At 32.2% G+C, this 21,948-nt stretch overlaps 3 protein-coding genes and 2 long non-coding RNA genes across 6 annotated transcripts; 3 read left to right on the top strand and 2 right to left on the bottom strand.

Annotated features, from left to right (window-relative positions):
• The first annotated feature begins 5,012 nt into the window (after positions 1 to 5,012).
• LOC125583566 lies at positions 5,013 to 7,770 on the top strand. The gene is made up of 4 exons (XR_007320579.1): positions 5,013 to 5,771; positions 5,853 to 5,960; positions 6,050 to 6,138; positions 6,227 to 7,770. It is a non-coding gene; the product is annotated as an uncharacterized LOC125583566 (long non-coding RNA).
• Positions 7,771 to 13,134: 5,364 nt separating this feature from the next.
• On the top strand, positions 13,135 to 16,428 carry LOC106367343 (protein kinase STUNTED). Its single transcript, XM_013807104.3, has 10 exons — positions 13,135 to 13,540; positions 13,629 to 13,711; positions 13,782 to 14,013; positions 14,094 to 14,660; positions 14,753 to 15,001; positions 15,082 to 15,245; positions 15,350 to 15,429; positions 15,517 to 15,664; positions 15,769 to 15,921; positions 16,009 to 16,428. Exons 1-10 carry the CDS (start codon positions 13,354 to 13,356, stop codon positions 16,240 to 16,242), a joined length of 2,097 nt encoding a protein of 698 aa, XP_013662558.2. The 5' UTR covers positions 13,135 to 13,353; the 3' UTR covers positions 16,243 to 16,428.
• Positions 16,429 to 16,810: 382 nt separating this feature from the next.
• Positions 16,811 to 17,918, bottom strand: LOC106348057. Of its 2 annotated transcripts, XR_001270864.3 has the most exons (3): positions 17,745 to 17,918; positions 16,944 to 17,542; positions 16,811 to 16,862 (listed from the first exon to the last, which is right to left on the bottom strand). It is a non-coding gene; the product is annotated as an uncharacterized LOC106348057 (long non-coding RNA). The 2 variants fall into 2 exon arrangements; XR_002657132.2 differs by having other exon boundaries at positions 16,811 to 17,542.
• Positions 17,919 to 17,981: 63 nt separating this feature from the next.
• On the top strand, positions 17,982 to 19,126 carry BNAC03G50330D. The gene is made up of 2 exons (XM_022698234.2): positions 17,982 to 18,523; positions 18,604 to 19,126. The coding sequence occupies exons 1-2, from the start codon at positions 18,485 to 18,487 to the stop codon at positions 18,898 to 18,900; spliced, it is 336 nt and encodes a 111-aa protein (XP_022553955.1). The 5' UTR covers positions 17,982 to 18,484; the 3' UTR covers positions 18,901 to 19,126.
• A 1,178-nt stretch (positions 19,127 to 20,304) lies between these two features.
• On the bottom strand, positions 20,305 to 21,702 carry LOC106348047 (pectinesterase inhibitor 12-like). Its single transcript, XM_013787695.3, has one exon. The coding sequence runs from the start codon at positions 20,902 to 20,904 to the stop codon at positions 20,377 to 20,379; it is 528 nt and encodes a 175-aa protein (XP_013643149.1). The 5' UTR covers positions 20,905 to 21,702; the 3' UTR covers positions 20,305 to 20,376.
• Between the last annotated feature and the right edge of the window lie 246 nt (positions 21,703 to 21,948).

Raw genomic sequence — 21,948 nt, 5'->3', positions numbered from 1 at the left:
TACAAAAAATAAAATTTTTAATTTTAACGACGCTAACGCTTCCAGGTAAACCCTAAACCCTAAATTTTAAATTCAAAAACCCATACCCTAAATTCTAAACCCAAATCCAAACCCCTAAACCCAAACCCTATACCCTATACCCTACCCTAAACCCAAATTATATACCATAAACCCAAAAACTAGACTATAAACCTAAACTCTATACCCTAAACTCAAGTCCTAGACCCTAAATCCAAACCGTAAATCTTAAACCCAAATTATATACCCTAAACCCAAAACTTTAACCATAAGTCCAAACGGTAAATCTTAAACCCAAACCGTAAATCTTAAACCCAAACCCAAAACCTATACCCTAAATCCAAATCCTAGACCTAAAACCCAAACGGTAAACCCTAAACCCAAACCCCAAACTTAGATGCTATAGGGTTTGGGTTAAGGTTTAGGTTTAGGGTCTAAGACTTGGGTTTAGGGTATAAGTTTTAGGTTTATAGTCTATTTTTTGGGTTTAAAGTATATAATTTGGATTTAGGGTCTAGGATTAGGGTTTAGGGTATAGGGTTTGGGTTTAGGGTCTAGGATTAGGGTATAAGGATATAGGGTTTAGGTTTAGGGTCTAGGATTAGGGTTTAGGGTTTAGGATTAGGGTTTAGGGTATAGGGTTTGGGTTTAGGGGTTTGGACTTGGGTTTAGAATTTAGGGTATAGGGTTTTGAATTTAAGATTTAGGGTTTAGGGTTTATGTGGAAGCGTTAGCGTCGTTAAAATTAGTATTTTTTATTTTTTATAGCTATTTTTTGTTTAATTTAATATTTTTTAATTAATAATCTATGTAAAAAATTTATTGGTGCTAAAGGGTGGGGTGAATTTAGGGTGAACCTAAGTTATGTCCATTTTAGTATGAGTTATTAGTGTGAACCCGACCAATATCCTTGGACTTGAACGGTAAGAACATATTTACAGTTGTCTTTACTAGACCAACGTTCTTTAAACAAAAAAAATATATTATACTACGTAAATTCTAATCGAATAATATATAATACTATAATTTTTGTTATACTAACATTGGATTTCAGTCTTGGGTCAACACAGTTAATTGGATGAACTTTAATCATAACTAGACCCTCATCCGCGCGCTTATGAATTTTCAGTTTTTAATTATTTATTTTATTAAATAATGTATTTGTAATATTCGTTTATATTATATTCATTAAGTAAATATTTTTTGTTGCATCTTAAACTATTTATTTTTTTTACGAATGTGTGATATCATATAAAAAATATAAAAAATGAGTATAAAATTAATTAGATAATTTTAAAAACAAAAATTTTTCTTTCGTGTGCGATATCATATAAATAATAATCCGCCCAGTTAACAAAAATCATGATTATTTTATGTGTAATTTTTTTTATTTTGACCATTTCCATAAAACTATATTAAATTTTACATATTTTAATTAGAATAATTTTAATATCTTTACCTTTTTATTTGAAATGCAACTCAATATTTTTTTAACAATTATAACAAAATATTTAAAAACTATTTTTAGAATTTGTTTGAAAAATATGAAAATTACATTTTAAATTAAAATTATTCTAAAATATGATAAGTTTTGATGTAAACGAAAACTCAAATTATGTCAAAAATAATGATATTCAATGATAATAACAATTTTAATTGATTATTTTTTAAAAAATACATTTACAAAAATATTGTTTGAAAGAAAATTCATTTATCTTTCAAATATAAAATGAAAATATTATAATTAAATAATAAAAAATATAAATAAAAACCATAAATTTAGCAAATGACAACTGAGTTATATTATGCTAAAATTTTCTTTCTAACAATTTATCAAATGACAAATGAGTTATGAGCAAATAATATCATATAATTTTTAAAAACATAGTCATTCTTAAATATTTTTTGAATAAATAATTATTTTTAAATTTAATCAACTGAAAATAATATCCGTACAATTGTGTGAGTCAAATTCTAGTTTTATTGATGCATGTTATATATTAGTGATGCATGTTTTAGGAAACATTTTAATGATGCACGTTTTTAAAAATCTCAATTATTAAAATTATGAACGTAAGGATAACTCATGAGTTTTTTTGGTTGATTAAATGACATTATGTCCAAATTTATTTAAGGATATTTCGTTAAGGTAACTGAAAAAGACAAATAATAAAATAGAAAGTTTAAATCTATTTAATCATATTTCATTAATGTAACTGAAAAGACAAGTAATAAATTAGACAGTTTTATTTGTTTTAGGATATTTTATAAATGCAATTGAAAAAAACAAACAAAAAAAAATAGAAAGTTTAATTAATGAAATAATAACATTTTCAAATGAGTACTTTTCTTTTAATAATATAGATTGAATACTAAGTTGTCCATGTACTTGTGAATTATACATGATTTTTGTAAGGGTTAGGTTTATAATTTATTTTATTTAACGACAACGACAATAATAGTTAGCGGACACTTTGGTTCACAGTTTAGTATGATACTAGGATAAGACCCACGCCTTGCGCGGGATTAAGTTATTATTTTTATTATATTTTGAAGAATGAAACAATAGTTTGGCTTCATTTGGATTAGGGGTGTTCAATCCGGATATCGGGTTGGTTTCGGTTTTTTTCGGTATTTCGGTTAGTAAAATATAACTACTATTCTAAATTCATATTTACTTTGACTTTAGTCTTTCACATACTTTTGAAAGATTTCAAGTGGACGACAAAATTGATCAGCCAATCTTGTTGCTTTAAATCATTAGTATTTATATATATTATTTAGTTTGAATATTTATTAAATAAAAATTCATATGCGTTATATTTTATGATCATTTGTAACTTATTATAACAAAAAAATAATCTATTGATCACAAAATTTTCACAGTGGAAATCTTCAAATTTCTAATAATATATAGACGTTTTGAAAAATTCAAAATATAACATATAAGAAAAAATATAAATGTTTTTATTATATATTTAATGTGGTTTTTTAATATCTTTCAATAATATAAAATTAAAAAAAAGAACTAAGATACCAAAATTGTTATCAAATATTTATTATTCATAATAATTAATTTTTATATATACGTTAATCATATTAGGTAATTTCGTAGCTTCTAATTAAGGAAAGTGCAAAAAAAATTTGGTAGATTATTTATCAATTCGATAGTTAGTTTAATAAAAATATAATGTAAGTTAAGATGAATCAACCTATTTTTCTAAGAATAGTATATTTTATATAGTCATTTATTAAATGAGAATTTATAATCATACAGTTCTATGATCATTCATATCGTTTTATAACTGAATATTTAAATCATCGATAACAAAATTTTCAATGTGAAATCTTTAATAAGTTTATAATTTATAAATGTTTTTGAATATTCATTGAAAGTTTTAATATTAAAATATTTATGTAATCTTATGGTATATAGCTTAATCTATAAATATATATGTTTTATTATTAAATGATATTTTTTACTCATATGGTTTTAAAAACATGTGTATCTTCTTATAATATTAAATAAAAGTTCATATTAATTCAATTTTATGATCATTTGTAACTTATTATGACAAAAAATAATCTATTGATCACAAAATTTTCAGAGTGGGGATCTTCAAATTTCAAATAATTTATAGACGCTTTGAAAAATTCAAAATATAACATATAAAAAAAATATAAATGTTTTTATTATATATTTAATGTGATTTTTAATATCTTTTAGTAATATAAAATTAAAAAAGAACTAAGTTACAAAAATTGTTATCAATTATTTATTATTCATAATAATTAATTTTCACATATACGTTAATCATATTAGGTAATTTCGTAGCTTTTATTTAAGGAAAGTGCAAAACATTTTTGGTAAGTGATTTATCAATTCGATAGTTAATTTAATAAAAAGTGTAATATAAGTTAAGATAGACCAACCTATTTTTCTAAGAATAGTATATTTTATATAGTTATTTATTAAATAAGAATTTATAATCATACGGTTCTATGATCATTCTTATCGTTTTATAACAAAATATTTAAATCATCGATAACAAAATTTTCAATCTGAATCTTTAATAAGTTTATAATTTACCAATGTTCTTGCAAATTTATTGAAAGTTTTAATATTAAAATATTTATGTAATCTTATGGTATATAGTGTTTAATCTATATATATATATATATATATTTATTTTATTATTAAATGATATTTTTTACTCATATGGTTTTAAAATCATGTGTATCTTCTTATAATAAAAATGTTAAACCATTGATCATTAATTTTTAACATAATAATTTTAATAGTTTTAGTCATTTATTGTCGTTTTTAAAAATTCAAAATATAACATATACGAAAAAATCTAAATTTTTACTTTTATAGCTAATTTGATTGTTTAATTTATTTTAATAATATAAAATTAAACAAAAAATGATGGAGGAGATATAAATTGTTATCAAATCTTTATTATTAAAATCATTAATTGTCATATATATATATTAGTCATTTATGGTAATTCCGTAGGTTTTATTTATGGAAAGCAAATAGCATATCATATCATTATATCATATAGTTTGACCAACTTATGTATCTAACAACATATAAAAATCGAATGTGGACCTACTTATTTTTCAATTGAATGTAATTGACTACCTAATTGAGTGCCACCTATGCATTGGAGCCTCTTTTAATTAATACAAAATTGAGGTTATATCTTTTCAAATGTTCCTCAATTAATATATAAGGGATTTATCAATGTACTTATGAATTATACAATGGTTTTTCCAAGTGATTAGGTTTATAGTTCCTATTGTTTAATGACCACTACCATCATAATCAGCGGCCACTTTTGCTCATAATTAATACAAAAAATATCGATGTACTTGTGAATTACATTATTTTTCAAGTAATTAGGTTTGTAGTTTCTCTTAGTTAATGACCACTACAATCCCACTATATAAAAGGAACTAATTTTGTGGCTTCTAAAAGTGTCCACTTCAGCTAAAATATTCAGGACCAATCAATGTGACATGTCATCTAGCATATTCTCCAGCCCAAAAGTATACTATTACAACATATATCCGAGCCCAATTAATTTTGTGGATTGGTCTTCCGTAAACTCATTATGTGGCAAGAAAGTAAATATTAACCTCTACTCCACTTACGTCGTTAACTCTCTTCATCTCCCTCATTGTGACCAGCCAAAACCAAACCTGATATACTCTTCAAGATCTCCAATGTAACGCCTACCATTATGATTTATTGAGGGCTTCTTCATGAAAGTAACTATAGAAAGCAATCAACCTCTTCAACATCCCTACCTTCACAACACTGTATATAGATATATGTCAGCTGGTTCTCTCGCATCCCTCCTACTCCACAAAATTTGCTAAAATTCATTCACATCCATATGGAAAAGAACACAGCAGAATAAACCAGACCCGTCTGTTTATTTCTTCGACTATGCTAATGTTAGACAAAGAGATACAGAAACTTTCCGTAAATTATTTATTTTATTATGATTTTTTTTTTGTTTTTGGAGATCTTTATAATTTAAAACATTGTTGATCTAATCTAATTTTTACCCTTCTTCTGTTACAGAATGGCGATGAAACATCTTTTTCTTACAGTTGACTGAATGTGCTTTGAGCCCTTGATAGTAACTGAGTAATCAAGTATTAACAGTACAATATTTTTATTGTAGCGTTTAAAACAAGATCAGCTGCATAACACTTTCTATGCTCTTATTGATACGAAGGTAGTAACATAATCTCTAAGCAAATAATATTGATATATTTTGTATGGTGACACTAATTCATAGAACCTTTTAATATATTAGGGACTGCGGAAGAAGGTATTGTTGTTAATTGGAGGTGGATGCATTCGGCTAAGATTTGCATCGAAAGTGGATGCCATTAAAGGGACTCTAGCAGAAGATAAAGAAAAGGTTAGTCTATACTACTAATTACAGCAGGAAAAACACGTGAATGAGTTACATGGTTATAATAGCGTTTTTGCAATAATTTTATCCGTCAGGTGCTGGCGTTGATAAGAAAGCATTGAGCTGCCTGTTGAATTTAACCGCTAAGAACGCTGGTGTTTATGGTAGTGTTGTCATCGAAAAGGTAAAGAATGTAAAAGCATATTATATATATTGCAAGTTGGAGTTTTAATATAGAAACTAAGCTAATATTCTTTTCCTCCGGTTCACAGGTACTCTCTAGCTGCAACCAGAAAAACTGCCACAACAATGCAGCTGACACATACAAAGATCTATTTTTAGCAGTAATCATTGATCCAACCAAAGTGAGTAAAGATCCTTATTTTATTGCATATTGAAATATCATATTTTTTATGTTCTAAACGAAAGTTTTTGAAGGTTGTAAGATGTTGCTTAGAGTATGCTTCAGCCGTGGCTAAGACATTTTTTTTATGTCTGATTGTGTTGTTGTTGAGATGAAGGAGCCTGAATCAGCATTTCCCGCTGGTAAACCTATGGACAATTCAGGCTTCTCTGTATTCTTTTCTATCCAACCCTCAGATACATTTTCGATGAAGGATTCAGGTTCACTCATATCAGTTATGGTGATGTACCAGAAACACTGTCGATGAACGATCCGCTCACTGCTGTCAATAATGCCACACAAGCATCTGATCGTCTTCATCAAGTGTTCACAATGCAGTCACTCCATCGGAAACAGCAATCTGATTTTTGTGCAACAACAAGTTCTTTGTATATCACTCGAGTTGGCTGTTTCTATTGCATATTGAAAGACTAAGAAGTCAGGACACAGTTGTGTGTTCTTCTTGCTGTTGTAGTTCAAATTCAGAAGGAAAAAATTGGTTGGCAGAAGAGAAAGGAGTTCCTTTTGCACCAACAAAGAATCGTCAAGATTTAGGACTGGATAATTTATGTAAAACGTGTTAAGGTGTCCAGCTTTATTTTTTTTAAGAACAGGTTTATATAGCTTCGTTTTCTTCTGCTTCTGTCTTATGGCTGGGTTTCACTGATTACCCTTTTAGTAACATTTTTCCATGATCCCGCAACTGTTTTGAGTAAAATCTCTTTTGCTGGGTTATAGGGTTCTCTGTTCCTCAAACTATTAAAGTTTCTGACTCTATGCTTCTCATGATCCCTTTGGCTGAGTCATGCTTATTTATTTTTAATACTTCTTAGGGCTTATAGTCTATAGAAAGTATGTTCATACGTACGTGTAATCATTTTGATGCCTTCGAGAATTGACAAACAGAGGCTTCAGTGAAATCAGACGAGCTTCTTTTGTTGTTAATCAGACGAGCTTCTTTTGTTGTTAATATGGAAAGTATGTTGTTGTTGTTGTTTTTGTTGTTTCTATTTCTTTCTTGTGTAATAAGTTGCTTGCAACAATGTGAAAAATTGAAAATGGTATAATATTAATATTTTACCAAAAAAAAAAAAAAACCCTCAACTCTCCCTTAGACATGATCATTTTACGGGAATCCGACGCAACTATGAGCTGACTATATGTTCAAAAAAAAAAGCTATGATCTGGCTACAATTTAGTTTACATAGAACGTTTTTTAAAAACTGTTAATTACATTAGGGGTGGACGTTCGGGTGTCCATTCGGATTTGGTTCGGATCTAATCGGGTTTTGGATTTTCGAATTTAAAGATTTCAGTCCCATTCGGGTATTTCTAAATTTCGGTTCGGGTTCAGTTTGGATCTTTGCGGGTTTGGTTCGGGTTCGGATAACCCATTTAAATTATTTTTAAAATTTTAATATTCATTATATGCTTAAAATTTCTCAAAATCTATAAAACAGAATAATATATTACATATAAGTTTGTATAATATATGTTAAAATACCTAAAACTAACATATAAATTAGTTTAATTTGAATATTTGGATAGAAAATCAATAGATATTTCAAGCATTTTGGTATTTTGAATATATTTTAGCTATTTTAGACATTTACTTCTGACTATTTATGTATATTTTCAAATATTTTAGATAACTTAAAAGTATTTTATATATTTTGGATGTTTTTAATATATATTAAATCTAAAAATAAGTAATATATTTTAGTATATAAATCTATTTCGGTTACATTCTGGTACTCGAGATATTTCGGTTCGGGTCGGGTTCGGTTTCGGTTCTTTAAATACAAAAATTTTGAGCACGTTCGGATATTTAATCAATTTTGATTTAGGTTTAATACTATTTTTTCGGATCGTGTTCGGTTCGGTTCTTCGGATCTGGGTTTTTTGCCTAGCATAGCGTTCTCGATTTGACAAGCGAATTGGTTAATAAAAAAATTAACATGTCAAAATTTTATTTACCGTAAATGTGATAAGTTTGATTCCGAACAATTACACCCGAAAAAATATGAAAAAGTTAACACAATCTCCATTATCATCTAAAACATTACTGTATGGGACATATGTACGCCTTTCTATATGTGAAAAACATGCGACTAATTTTTTACAATTACGAAGTGTCAATGATTAGAAAACCAAGTTGTCTTCCTAAGAGTATTAACCCAAATATAAATACACCTCAAAAGCAACATTTGAATTACCATGTACGACATTTTGTATTTATTGCTCGATTCAACAATATAAACGATATTTTACTTCAACAACAATATAATCAGAAGCTTTTAAAAGAAAAACAAACCAAGATTTCCAGGTAAAGAAATTCTTCAAAACATCGACTTACAACAAGAGAAGATCCAAAAAAGAAAAAAGAAAAGATCATCAAATAAAAAATGACAAAGCTGACACCTCAATTTATCATCATCTACTTTTTTTAGTCAAATATTCTACGATTATGGTCGAATATTATATAAAGCTATTTCAAATTTTAACAAAATTTCTTTTAAAATCCAACTTATGATATTGTGATATGCAATCCGCGCGTAGCGCGGACAAGACTCTAGTCTATATTATAATAGATCAGTTTTTGCTCACTCCTCAGCGCGCCATGTCATTATTTTGTAGGCTCCACTTTTAAAAAGTGTAAAAAAGTGTCAAATCCATGGCTCGAACCCGGGTTATTGAGATATAAACACCAACATTTATACCACTAAGCTAACTGATCCCTTTGTACATTGATGGCCGAACCTAATATATATTTATAAAGGTCGGAAGCCCTTGCTTCTTCGGCTTCCTCTGAGGGTCGGACCTACAAGTGTGTTATGAGTTTCATTTTTAAATGAGATTCATCACGTTATGAAAAAAGCTTAAGTTTGCAACAATTATGGTTTTCCTATATTGTAAACTGTTGTAGTTTAATATGGGTTCTTTTCATCATTGTCTCAAACAAGTCTGAGTTACAGAGTTGCGCCGTGTGTATGTTCGTAATCTATTTTTTCACCGGTGAACTCTTCATGTCCCCATCTTAAATCGCTTGATCATAAATGTTCCTGATTTGTAGCCCCTCTGTAAACCATATATATATGATTCTCATCTTTGATGAACTCAATCTGCATCTTCACAAAACTCATTGATTCCTCTTAGCTTTAACCATCTTCTAGAAAATGTTTCTCTCTCCCTCTCCAGTTCGTCAAACCGGCGTCCCGGTGTCCGTCACTCAACCTTCGAGTCTCTCCGTCTTGGTCTTAGTAGTCAGAGCATAGCCTCTGGCTTCCTCCGCTTCTGGGATTCCCTGAACTTCAAGAAAGACAGGGAGTTTGTGGAAATCACGGTTCTTTTCCTCGATGAAAAGGTAAGTTAATCTTCGATCTATCACACTTATTTAACATAATTGTTTTAATTTATTTCCTGATTCTTTGTTGGATAATACTATTTGCAGATTCCGTGATTCATGAGTTTACTCCCGTCGGACATGCTAATCATTACATGCCATCTTTGAAAGCAGATTCCATTGTGAAAGTCGATCGTTTTGAGGTTGCTAGGTGCTCCAAGTGATTGCGAACACAAACCTAGAAATTGGTAAACATAACATATTTGGCAGCTTCAAGCAAGATTACAATCATGCAAATTCAAGTGGAATGACATACCAACAACTGAAACAGGTAATTAGTCAATAACTTATCCCATATTTTCCTTATCTGAAAAAATCTATTGTGTTTCTGATCTATTTTTTTATCTACGCAACTTTAGCCTCTGTCATGGATAGCTCTCTCCCAAGAATTGCATTGACTATGATTTCTGGGAAGAAAAAGATCTTGCTCCTGAAAAAAAATCGTGACAACCCTGTTGTAAGATTTTAGTTTGTGCAGAACAAAAAACTTTGATTTATTTTCTATTTAGTATAGTGATAGTTGTTGACAATCATTAGTTATTTGCCAATATGTTTTTTATGCGGCATTTCAGAACTCTCCATTCCAAGCGGAACAGCAGATGGAAGTTAATTTTTCTGGAAGCTCCTCGACTTCAAGACAGAATCAGAAGATAGATGTTGGTGGGAGGTTAATCAAGGGAATACTTTAGAGAAGTGAGACAGCCTAGCCAGACTTCATCTTTTGTACAGCCTGAGCAGAGAATGGAACCCACAAAACACGAGAGAAGAAAAAACAAAATACGAAATTAACATATTCAGATCTTCTCTCTTGCATGTCTAACATATGGCGCCGACGAAACTCAACACCCACGGCAGACGAAGCTGATGCAAGTAAACCTCTCATCAATCATGCTTAAAATCAATATACGCTTTTCAATCTCACAAACTAAGAAACAATTTTACCTACATGAATCGGGAAATTAGTGCCCACATTCCCGACATAGAGAAAAAAATGAGTTGAAGTCCTAACAGTTTTTTCAGTATTAGACTAAACCACAGATTTAAGGCCCAATTATTTTGAAACCCTAACATTTTAAATCCAGATTATTATCTTTTTCCATGCACTATTTGATTTATATACAAACAACTACCTAAGTAAACACTAACAAGTTCCATCACCCTCAACTTTGAACATATAAGATATAAAAATATCAACATATGACTTCGTCGTTCATTCTTATATCAAACTCATTAATCTATGTAATATCCAAAGTCTCATCAATCACATTATAGACAAAAAACAATAAAATCTTGTAAACAAAACTATACAATACACCTATAATGTAGCCGACTCCGCACTTGCGCGGAGACTATGCACCTAGTAGTAATAATTAACTACCACTTTTGCTCTGGAAACCATGATTTGCGTAGATCCCGGTTAGCTGGATTTCTCAAAATATTATATTTCACGTGCTATTCTAAATCGTGCTCACCAGATTATATATCTCATCTATAATGATTTTATATGTTGTAGTGAGTTAATGTGGATCCATTTTCTTTGGTTATTTTTTTGTTTGTTTTATATATCTCATCATGGTCTTCTTCACCTTCGAGGGATATGATTTTAAATCAAAGATTCGAGTCAAATTAGACTTATTTTAGTACACCATGAAAGGTATTTTATTTCTTGTCTTCCAAAACAATTTTAAAATAAAAGTTGTAGCGATACTAATAAGCGGCTAAGTTCTATTTTTACGTTTCATCCCGTTGGTTTAAATCACGATGGTAATGTGATAGCGAGATACTGATGACATGCAAAAGCTATTTTCACACCCAAACTTCAACATTAACAAATGGCCAGAGTTTTTATACTGTTTAGACATAGGATTCGGTCACGTCAGAAAGAAAACAACGAAGATTTAGGATTCGTCTCTTGATTAATAATCAGTCCAGTACGATATCTTTAGTGGAAGGCTGATATGCAGAATTTTTTTACCTAACTCCATCATACACTTTTATATGACTGGTAGCAAATAATGTAAGTTAATAGGTAAGTGATGCTTTTGAGACATAATCTAAGGAATAAATTTAGTTTTTGCTTTGTCGTTCCCAAATCCCAATGTTAAATGGGTTGATAACATATTTACTATGATTAACATTTGATTACCACATAAAACTGAACTCGTGGTAGTTCCAAAGCATTTAGAAAACCTCTGCACCAGCCTCTAATCCATCCAAATAAACTTTAATCACAAAGTCAACATCTCACCAATATAGTTGTTGTTAAAAACAATTTTTCTTTGTTTTTATATTCAATATCAGCTACATAGATAGAACAGAAATATGTTACACATGATTTGACAATACCTACCAAAATGGCTGGGGGAAAATACAAAGCAAAATCAAATCAAACCAAAATATAAGAGAGACATTTTTGGTCTTCACGGACGGATCTATTCATGTCCTCTACTTTTTAGCTGATTTTTCTTTTAATTCAGAAATAAAAGAATGGAGGCGTGGATACACAGTTGACAGAATATGAAACATGCATGAATATTTTTGGGGGATGAGACATGTACGAAAATGACATTTAATGAAAACTTAAAATGATAAAACTGATAACTAAAAATAAATAATAAAAATCAAAAGTTTAAGGAAAATAAAGGAAAGTGGGGGAGATTAGATATATAGGTAGCCCTGGGACGGATCCGGATATCCGGGAAATTTAGGGTATCCGGATCCGGATCCGGATCCGTCGGATCCGTGGATTTAATATCCGGATCCGGATTCGTGGTTTCCGGATATCCGGGTTTCGCATATCCGGATCCGGATCCGGATCCGTCAAAATAATTAAAAATAATTTTTTAAACAAAAAATACTATTTTTTTTAATATAATACATAAATTAAATATTTATAAATATATTTATATATGTTTATAATATTTTAAAAACTAAAATATAATATTATAAGATTAATTCATATATAAATATTAATATATCAAATATAAATATTAATAAAATTTAAAAATTTAATGTATTTTAAAAATACGGATCCGGATATCCGGACCTAAAAATTAAGATATCCGGATCTGAATTCGGTTTGCACGGATCCAAGATTTTACTATCCGGATTCGGATCCGGGCACCCCGGATATTCTATTTTCGGAACGGATCCAGAGCGGATCTCGGATCGAATCTGGATCTCGGATAATAAGTCTCAGACCTATATATAGGAAAAGATATTATTGGGTCCGGAATAAAAGAGAGAATGGAAGATATCGTTGTCCATTAACCCATTCATTATTATTCGCTCGTGCTTAACTAATTAAAATTAATAATTTTTTAAAAAATTAAAGTCATGATCGGATCAAGAGGGTAATCAACGGCTCAGATTGATTCAAACCAGAGGACACAAAAACATGGCTCTCTCTCTCTATTCCCACTTTTCTCCCGGAGACAGTTAACTTGATTCGCTCTCTCCTCTTTGCCTAATTGCAAAACGACAAACACGATAGAGAGAGAGAGAGAGAGAGAGAGAGAGAGAGAGCGAGAGCGATTTGCCACTTAGAGAGAGAGAGAGAGAGTGAGTGAGTGAGTGAATCGCTAAGAGAAGAGATGACACCTAGCGGAGGAGGAGGAGTGGAAGAACCGGCGACGGCGTCAGATGCGGAGGGTTCGGCGTTAGTAATAATCGGTGTGAAGCCCGACGAATGGAGCCGAGAGGTGCTAACGTGGTCTTTGGTGAATGTAGCTCGTCCCGGAGATCGAATCGTTGCTCTTCACGTTCTCGACTACTCTCTCGGTCTCTCCTTTTTTTTTAGATCTCTCTCTCTCTCTCTCTGTTTTTTTTTTTTTCGTTTTTTTTTTAATTTATGTTTTTGGTTGTGCAGAAGGCTCAACGTCGCTTGTTTCGCTGGTGAGGACTTTCGACACTATGCTTGGTGTCTATGAAAGCTTCTGCAACTTAAAACAGGCATGTTTCGTTTGTTTGTTCTCAAACGCTTATAAAAGTGGAAACTTACTGATGGATGGTTTGTAAACAGGTTGATTTAAAGTTGAAGGTTTTCAGAGGGAAGTCAGCTAGGAAAGTTCTTGTTCAGGAAGTGAAATCCTCCGGAGCTGCGAGTTTAATCGTTGGTTCTTCTAAGAGACATCACACCATCCGTTCTTCAGCTTCCTTAGCTAAGTACTGTGCGAGGAATCTTGCCAAGGATGTCTCTGTTTTCGCTGTTAAGAGTGGCAAGATTATGTTCCGGAGGGTGCCTAGTAACAACGGTATGCTATAAGGTTTTAGATTGCCTACTTTGGTTTGTTCTCTGTTTTATGAAAGAAAGTTTTGTGCTTTGAATGTGTAGATGGACCACACATGGTTGTTCCCTGTGGATCACCCAACATTGCTATTGAAGCGGCAAAGATTGGAAACAGCTTTAGCCCTGCAAGATCGAGCTCACGCTGGACTACTAGACCGAGTCGCACCTCGTCATTACAGTCTACTGAAAGCTCAGGTGTAGACAATTCGTTGGCTTTAGTGCCAGTGCAAACGAACGAGACTGATTCAGAACAAGGTTGGCATTTCTTCCGGGGGCTTTACGGTAAACGAAGTAGCTGGACCAAAGTCTCTGCTAAGAGGGCTGTTCTTCAGTGGGTTTCGAGGCTAAGGGGTCGAAACTCAGAAGCTGTAGCGTATCTGGACAGGAAACGGAGTGATTCTGGTTGTGATGAAGATTGCTCTTCTAGCGTCGACGGTGAAGATGTCTCCGTTTCACGTTCTGGTTCTGAGCATATGCTGTCTCCTCTTTCTCCCTGCCTTGGATCAGACAACGTTCCGGAGGAGCTGCAGGGTCTACATGAAAAATACTCCTCCACGTGTAGATTATTCACATACGAGGAAGTTGTGTCAATTACCTCAAACTTTGCATCCGGTATGTCCCTTTCCACGTTCTAACATGTGTTTGTGTTTGGTTTTGGCATGAGTTCGCTAATGGATGCATCTTTTTTTTTCTGTTGTTTCCAGATAACTTGATTGGAGAAGGTGGTAATAGTTATGTTTATAGAGGAGACCTATCAGATGGGAGGGAACTGGCTGTCAAAGTATTGAAGCCTTGTCTGGATGTGTTGAAAGAGTTTATACTGGAAATTGAAGTCGTTACAAGTGTGCATCACAAGAATATAGTGTCACTCTTTGGTTTCTGTTTTGAGAACAATAATTTGATGCTGGTGTACGACTATGTACCACGAGGAAGCCTTGAAGAAAACCTGCATGGTATATAAACTGCATTTTCAAATTCCCTCTGGATTCTCATTTGAATTATCTATCTTGATTGTTCTCATTTATTGGTTCAGGTAATAGAAAGGATGCCGCCACCTTTGGCTGGCTGGAGAGATATAAAGTGGCAGTGGGTGTTGCAGAGGCGTTAGACTATCTACATAATACTCATGATCCAGAAGTGATTCACCGGGATGTCAAATCTTCTAATATTCTTCTGGCAGATGATTTTGAGCCACAGGTACTGATACATTTCAATCTCAATCTTAGTGTTCATTCACAGATGCAATGAAAAAAATTAATCTAAATTTTTGTGACTGACATTGAAATTATTTACTGGTTCAGCTCTCAGATTTCGGATTTGCCAGCCTGGCTTCAAGTGCTGCACAGCATGTGTCATGTGGGGGTATTGCGGGAACATTTGGGTATTTAATTTGTATCTTTAGTCCTTCCCTGATAACCATCATCACTCTATTAATCATCCTCTTAAACTTTCACGTTTCTTTTGACAGTTACCTAGCACCAGAATACTTCATGCACGGTAAAGTAACCGACAAGATTGATGTCTATGCGTTTGGTGTTGTATTGCTCGAGCTCATATCGGGTAGAAAACCAATTTGCGTTGACCAATCTAAAGGCCAGGAGAGCCTTGTCATGTGGGTAAGCATAGCTGTCCATAACTTTCACATTTTTCTATCCTGCAAATTATGCCATTGGGAGAAGCAATGTTACTCTTTGAAATGACAACTGCATCTCTTTCCCAGGCAAATCCAATCCTAGAGAGTGGAAAATTTGCTCAGTTACTGGATCCAAGTCTAGAAGCTGATGATAGCAGTAACGATCTAATCGAGAAGCTATTGTTAGCTGCCACACTATGCATTAAACGCGCACCTCATGACCGTCCACAAATTGGCCTCGTAAGCTATATATATCTATTATCTTCTCCATCTCTCCTTTCTTTGCACTGTTTTGGGGGGTGATGTTAATTCATTATTAATTTACAGGTGGTAAAGATATTACAAGGCGATGAAGATGCAACGGAATGGGGAAAGCAACAAGTAAAAGCCTCAGAAGATGCAACGGCGTACTTGACAAACATAGAATCACACATAAACCTTGCACTGCTTGATTTGGAAGATGATGCAGCTTCGGATAGTAGCCCTGAAGCTAGTAGTATCTCCGTTGAGGACTACTTGAAAGGAAGATGGAGCCGCACTGCTAGCTTTAGCTTCAACTAATAATAATAGTTTAATAACTAGATTTTAGCTGTTTTGACGATGCAAGTTGTGTGTAAATTTGTAATGGATTTTTCTAAGGTTTTCAAGAATGCGTCAGTTTAGAAAGAGTGAAGAGCTCTTGTAGAGGCCACCAGATTATTGACTTTGTGTTCTGTGTTTGTGAAGAGTAGAAAATATTTTATTGTTTTTTGAATGTTTTTTTTCTTTCTGTATTGATGACAACGTTCTTTCCACTTGTTTTTTTTTTCTCTTTCCAGTTCGGTTTTAAGGATACAAATTGTAAGTATTCCAGTTCGGTTTAAGATTGGATATGAAGAGAAATTGTAATTCTGGTTTACTTTTAAACCGTATCAAGGAATTAGGGTTTAGTTAAGTATTACACCAGCCCTAGGAAACCCAAAAAAAGTTATCACAGATCTTCTGACTTCTGTATAGATCAGATAATCAAACATTAAGATACTAGAAATATTATATTATCGAACAAAGGATATAGTAATTTAAGATCTTTGGATAAGTCATGAATTTGTCAAGGTTTATCGCTGGAATAGAGGTATATAGAGGAAGGATGAACATATAATGAAGAGAAGTTCCAGTTAGAAGCAAAATATGACAGGAGTGATCTGTGAAGATAGAAAGATTGAGTTCAAAACAAGAAGATGCAAAATATATAATAACAACCGATAAGGAAAAGCTCTAGTAACCTCATGAGAACATGTTCTCAGGCTCAAATAGTCTTGTCCAGTCCAATTTATGAAAACTCATACCACTATATTCCTCACATAGTCACATCACGTCTAACTTGACAGAGTCATATGCTCAATGTTAATCTCCAGTAGCAGAACATCATTACTCCCTAAAGGCAGATCAAGTCCATAAGGCACAATTAGAAAATGTTTCAACTTGAACAATTTTTGATAAAATTAGCCTCTCAGTTTTCCTTGGCAAAACGTGATTTGATCCAAAGTGAAGTAGAACACAAAGAAGTTCGGATGTGCAGCAACACAGCTTATCTTGATCCCATAGGCCATAACACAAGATATTTACAAAACGTAGAATCATGAACGTTTCCATATGCCGAGAGAGGGAGTTTAGTTCAACATCCAAAAAGGTGATGAGCATATATCATCATGCTTAATCGTAAAATAAAAAGTACACGTTGCATTGCTTAGTAGATCTTTTTTTGTAGTATATATTTGAAAAAGGTTGGAGTTAAGAAAGAAGAAGATTGACAGCTCACTGTTCTAAACGTAGAGAATCATTAACGTCATCAACTCAGCGTTTTGCATGCTTTAACTATCTTCTGTAAAATTAAGAGAGATAGAGAATTAGAGATGTTTTTTTTTTTGGTAGTTGTTTCATGAGTAGTAGTAGGCTAGTCCGTGAGTACACCGGAACCGCCGGTCTCGGGTGTGACTGCCGTAAACTTGATTTTACATGAATCCTAAGATCTTTAACATCTAGACTAATCACATGATATAACTATAAGAGAGATTATAAAGTACCTCCATTCATTGTTGCGGAAATCTTCTTGAACAGTTTTGATCATGGAATATGATTGCTTGATCTTTAAGTTGGAGTTAGATCTTCTCTCCATAAGATGATCTCTTGATCTTTAAGTTGGAGTTAAGTCTTCTCTCCCCTTGCCAACACTTTTTTTTTATGTGTTTCTCTTAGTTTTGTTGTGATGCTTTAGGATGGAGCAAAGACATCTATTTATAAGTGGGGAGAGAGACCTAGCTTCCTCATCAAGTTTTGATAACTTTCTCACCAATTTTTTTTTACTTTCTTGACAAGTTTATCATTTAATCTCAACCATCCATCAAAGTTAAGTAAGTGACAAATGTTTTGCTTAAGGTGACTCATTTTATTAGGATAAGACAAGTGTGAAGTGTTCTAGAACATTATATTCATACATTGAATTTGTTCTCTTAAGCATATTCCATTAGACTTGTCCTTCAAGTCACTCTTCTCTTCTAGAACATTTGCTACTTATACTTTAGTTAAAACACTAGGAAATAAACTTCTGTATTTACCAATTTTATTGGTTACCAAGTGTCATTAAGTTTAACAATTTCAATAAGAAATAGATTACTATAAGACCATATCATGAGAAAGAAATATCCATTCATATACATTCATATATATGATATTTCTTACAACTGCGGCGAGATAACTGGCGTGGATGCGAAGATGAAAGATGGAGTCTTGAGGATGATTGTGTCAAGGGTCAAAGTCAAAGACCATGGCAAGAAGTGTACTCACACTCTCCCTCCCAACACAGGTTCGAATACACTCAAAAAAACGATCACACCTTTCCTTTTTTTTGTATTTATCCATTAAATGCTTTAGTTTATTTTATAGGTAAATCTGGAAGATACAGTATGTGGTGATGGAAGTTTTTGCATGTCATTTGACTTGCCAGGTGTCTGTGGTGATGATATCTTGGTGCTGCCTAATGAGAATGAAGTCAAGTTCTATGGTGAGAACAAGGAGGTGTATGAGCACGATGAGAGTTGCCGTATCTTCATGGGAGCCGTCAACGGCGCCTTCTTTTGTGCTCCTGGAGTTCCACTTTCGAGCCACCACATCGCCTGGGATGCTGAGTTTGGTGTTCTCAAGGTCCGTATCTCACCTCCTGGCAGAGCGAGGAGTAGCTAGTTATCTCTCCACTTCATTTCACATGTTATGGTCTTCTTTTATTTGCCGAGAACTTTTGGTTGTCTTTTGTATGAATCAATCTATATTTTAAGTTCTTGAAGACAAGTTAAAGCTTTCATCTTTACATTTACTTTCTTGCACACAATAAAGCTCTATGAGCTATTTTCCTTTCTATCTTTTATGTTTAATCAATTATGAGAAAAGGTCTAGCCTTGTTTTGAGATTACTTACAGTTACTCCCTAAAGACAGAGCAAGTCCATAAAGGTACAATCAGAAAATGTCCCAAAGTGAACAATTTTGATAGATTCAACATGTTATGAAAAAATGGTATCACCACGGTAGCCAAGGAGAGCATCAGAGCATGTGACACAAATTTATTATAGCCTCTCAGATTTCATTAACAGAACGTGATGAATACTGGATCAAGATATTTTGGTGAAGAAGCCAGGGACATTTTTTTTTTTTTGAACACAAACTTTCATTAGATTCAAATTCAAAGACTACAAAGACAAGAGGGAATTAAACATCCTCTTGAAAACAATTCATGAACTACAATAGCAAATAGAACTAAGCATGATAAATCTTCATATAAAGTTGACAGCAAATTCAAAGCCAAGCTTGAATGCGTCAATAAAGCTTTCACGACAAAGTCGGACAGCCGAGAGATAGTCACAAGTGACGTTGAGAAACCTCACCAACGAGAAAAACCGAAGTAGTCTCGATTGCACCTTCAGGGACGTATACTACTATCATTTGGTCTAAAGTGAAGTAGAACACAGAGAAGTTCGGATGTGCAATATCACAGCTTATCTTATGGGTTTGATCCCATAACACTAGATACTTACTGACTTACAAAAAAGTAGAATCATTGATGTTCCATTTGCCAAGAGAGTGGAACATCCAAAAAATGGTGATGATCACATCATTATGCTATGCATTGATGATTACTACCCTCTTAATCATAAAATAGTAAAATTTAAAAATTTCAATAAAATAATGGTGACCAAGGAACGAAATGGAACACTGAATTCCTTAACATTCCCAAAAAAAATCACCATTCACAAAGAATAGTTTTTCTTTCTTGTTCCTCCCCGTTCCTTTTTTTGTAGAGAAATATATAACAAAAACATTCCTTGTTAAATTTGATAAGGAACAAACATTCATTTTCATTTCTGCAATTTTATTCCTATACGTTCTTTTCCTATTCGTTCTTCGTGTTCCAGAAAAGGTCACCCGTCGTATTTCTAAATCATACTTATATAAATTGTTACATACTGTATTGACTTTCTTCCGGTAAGATCAGTGCAGTATTTTAATTTTTTTAACAATTATTATTTTTGTGTTTCTTAATCTCAAATACATAATTTCACATATGATACCAAGCTTTTTCCAGTAAGATAACGTTTATTTGCTCTTAAATTTATTAGGTAAACGAAAATCTATATTACATAATACAAGGACTAATAGTAATTTCATCATAACATATTTGTAAAAGCTAAAGGAATCACAATCTTCTGAAACAAAACATTGTTCTCGTTTGTGACGGGAGAAGTCGTGTGCTTCTCTTTGAAACCATCTTTACAAGTGCTCGGTGCATCCAGAGCAGCACTCAGATGCACATTAGCACTTCTATAATCGCCGGATTTAACGCTCATCAAAGCTTCATTTAAAGAACCATTAGCATCGTCATAAAGCTTTACGCATGTGCGTAACGCAGGTTCAGTACCCGGTGGATAACTTTTATTCTTGAGAATAGTTTCAACTATTCCTTTAACGTTCGTTGTTTTGGCCTCAGCGTTATTCGTTGACGCTAAGACCAATCCTGATAGACTAGTTGCGGTTTTGCTTTGCGGATCTTGTTCAAGTGATTGGACGCAAATATCATATTTGAGATTAGGGTCTTTTGCTGCAACTGTTCTGCAAGAATTTCGAATCAAAGTTTGCGCAGTTGCGAAACAGTTTAACAAGAGAAAGAACATGACAACTAAAACGAAGAACTTCATGTTTTTTCTTTTCTTTGTGAGAGAAGAGAAGAGATGAATATGATGTTCACTTTGTGATTTTACGAGGCTGTTATATATATATGACGTAAAGGTTACATTGTCGTTTCTTATATGTCATTGTTCCTGTATTTGTGTGTGTTATGATAAAAAGAATATTTCAGTTTTTAAAAGAAGATACTATTCCTTATTAATAACTTGATTTATATTTTCATAAAAATCATAACATATTCACTTTTAAGGATTATTTCTCAAATTGTCAATTTATCTTAACTTGGTCAACATGTAATAGTTTTTTTTTAATGAACAACATGTAATAGGTTAAACATAACATAAATCATTATTTGTTTTCAAAACTAATACTATGTATTTATAAAGAGTTATCAAGATTTAGATTTCCTAATAATTGTAGTGTTATTCAATTATGACTTTCCAAAACTATATTAAAGTCTGATATTATTGGTTTATGATTTTTTAATAAGTTGTTAAAAGTTTATAAAAAGCTGGAGTTAATTATTAGATTTGTTATTTTAGGAAGTCAACAAAAATCTTGTGTTATTCAAAAAAAAAATAAAAGTAACTAATGTTGTCATTACTTAGAAGTATGTTCATTACTTAGAAGTATGTTGTCTGTTGTTATTCGTTTATTGATTCTACATATTTTTCTTCATAAAATCTGTTTAGCAGAGTATTGCACATTAACCATGTTTTGTCATATACTTTTTATAATTTAATAAGAAAATTACCAAAACATAATGCAAAACAGCCTCTTTGTCCCTTTAGTATAAAATTTTTTTTGTCCATTTTTTTCGTTTTTATGTTTTTCATTTTTCAAACTTAATGAAATAAATAGTTTTATGAATAAAAAAATATAATAAAATATAAATAATTGATAAAATATCCATATACACAAACTGGTATTTTTTGGTATGAAAATTTGTTAAATTAAATCTTTAAATTATGTTCATGAGAATAATCTATTTTTAAATAAAATTATAAATAAGAGGAATGCGAAGTCTACAAATTGTAAAGATAGCTACATTTTCT

The sequence above is a fragment of the Brassica napus genome, chromosome C3 (assembly GCF_020379485.1).
Source record: "Brassica napus cultivar Da-Ae chromosome C3, Da-Ae, whole genome shotgun sequence".
NCBI classification, from domain to species: domain Eukaryota; kingdom Viridiplantae; phylum Streptophyta; class Magnoliopsida; order Brassicales; family Brassicaceae; genus Brassica; species Brassica napus.
The sequence above is the reverse complement of the archived record's forward strand: the minus strand, read 5'-3'. Positions and strand labels throughout refer to the sequence as shown.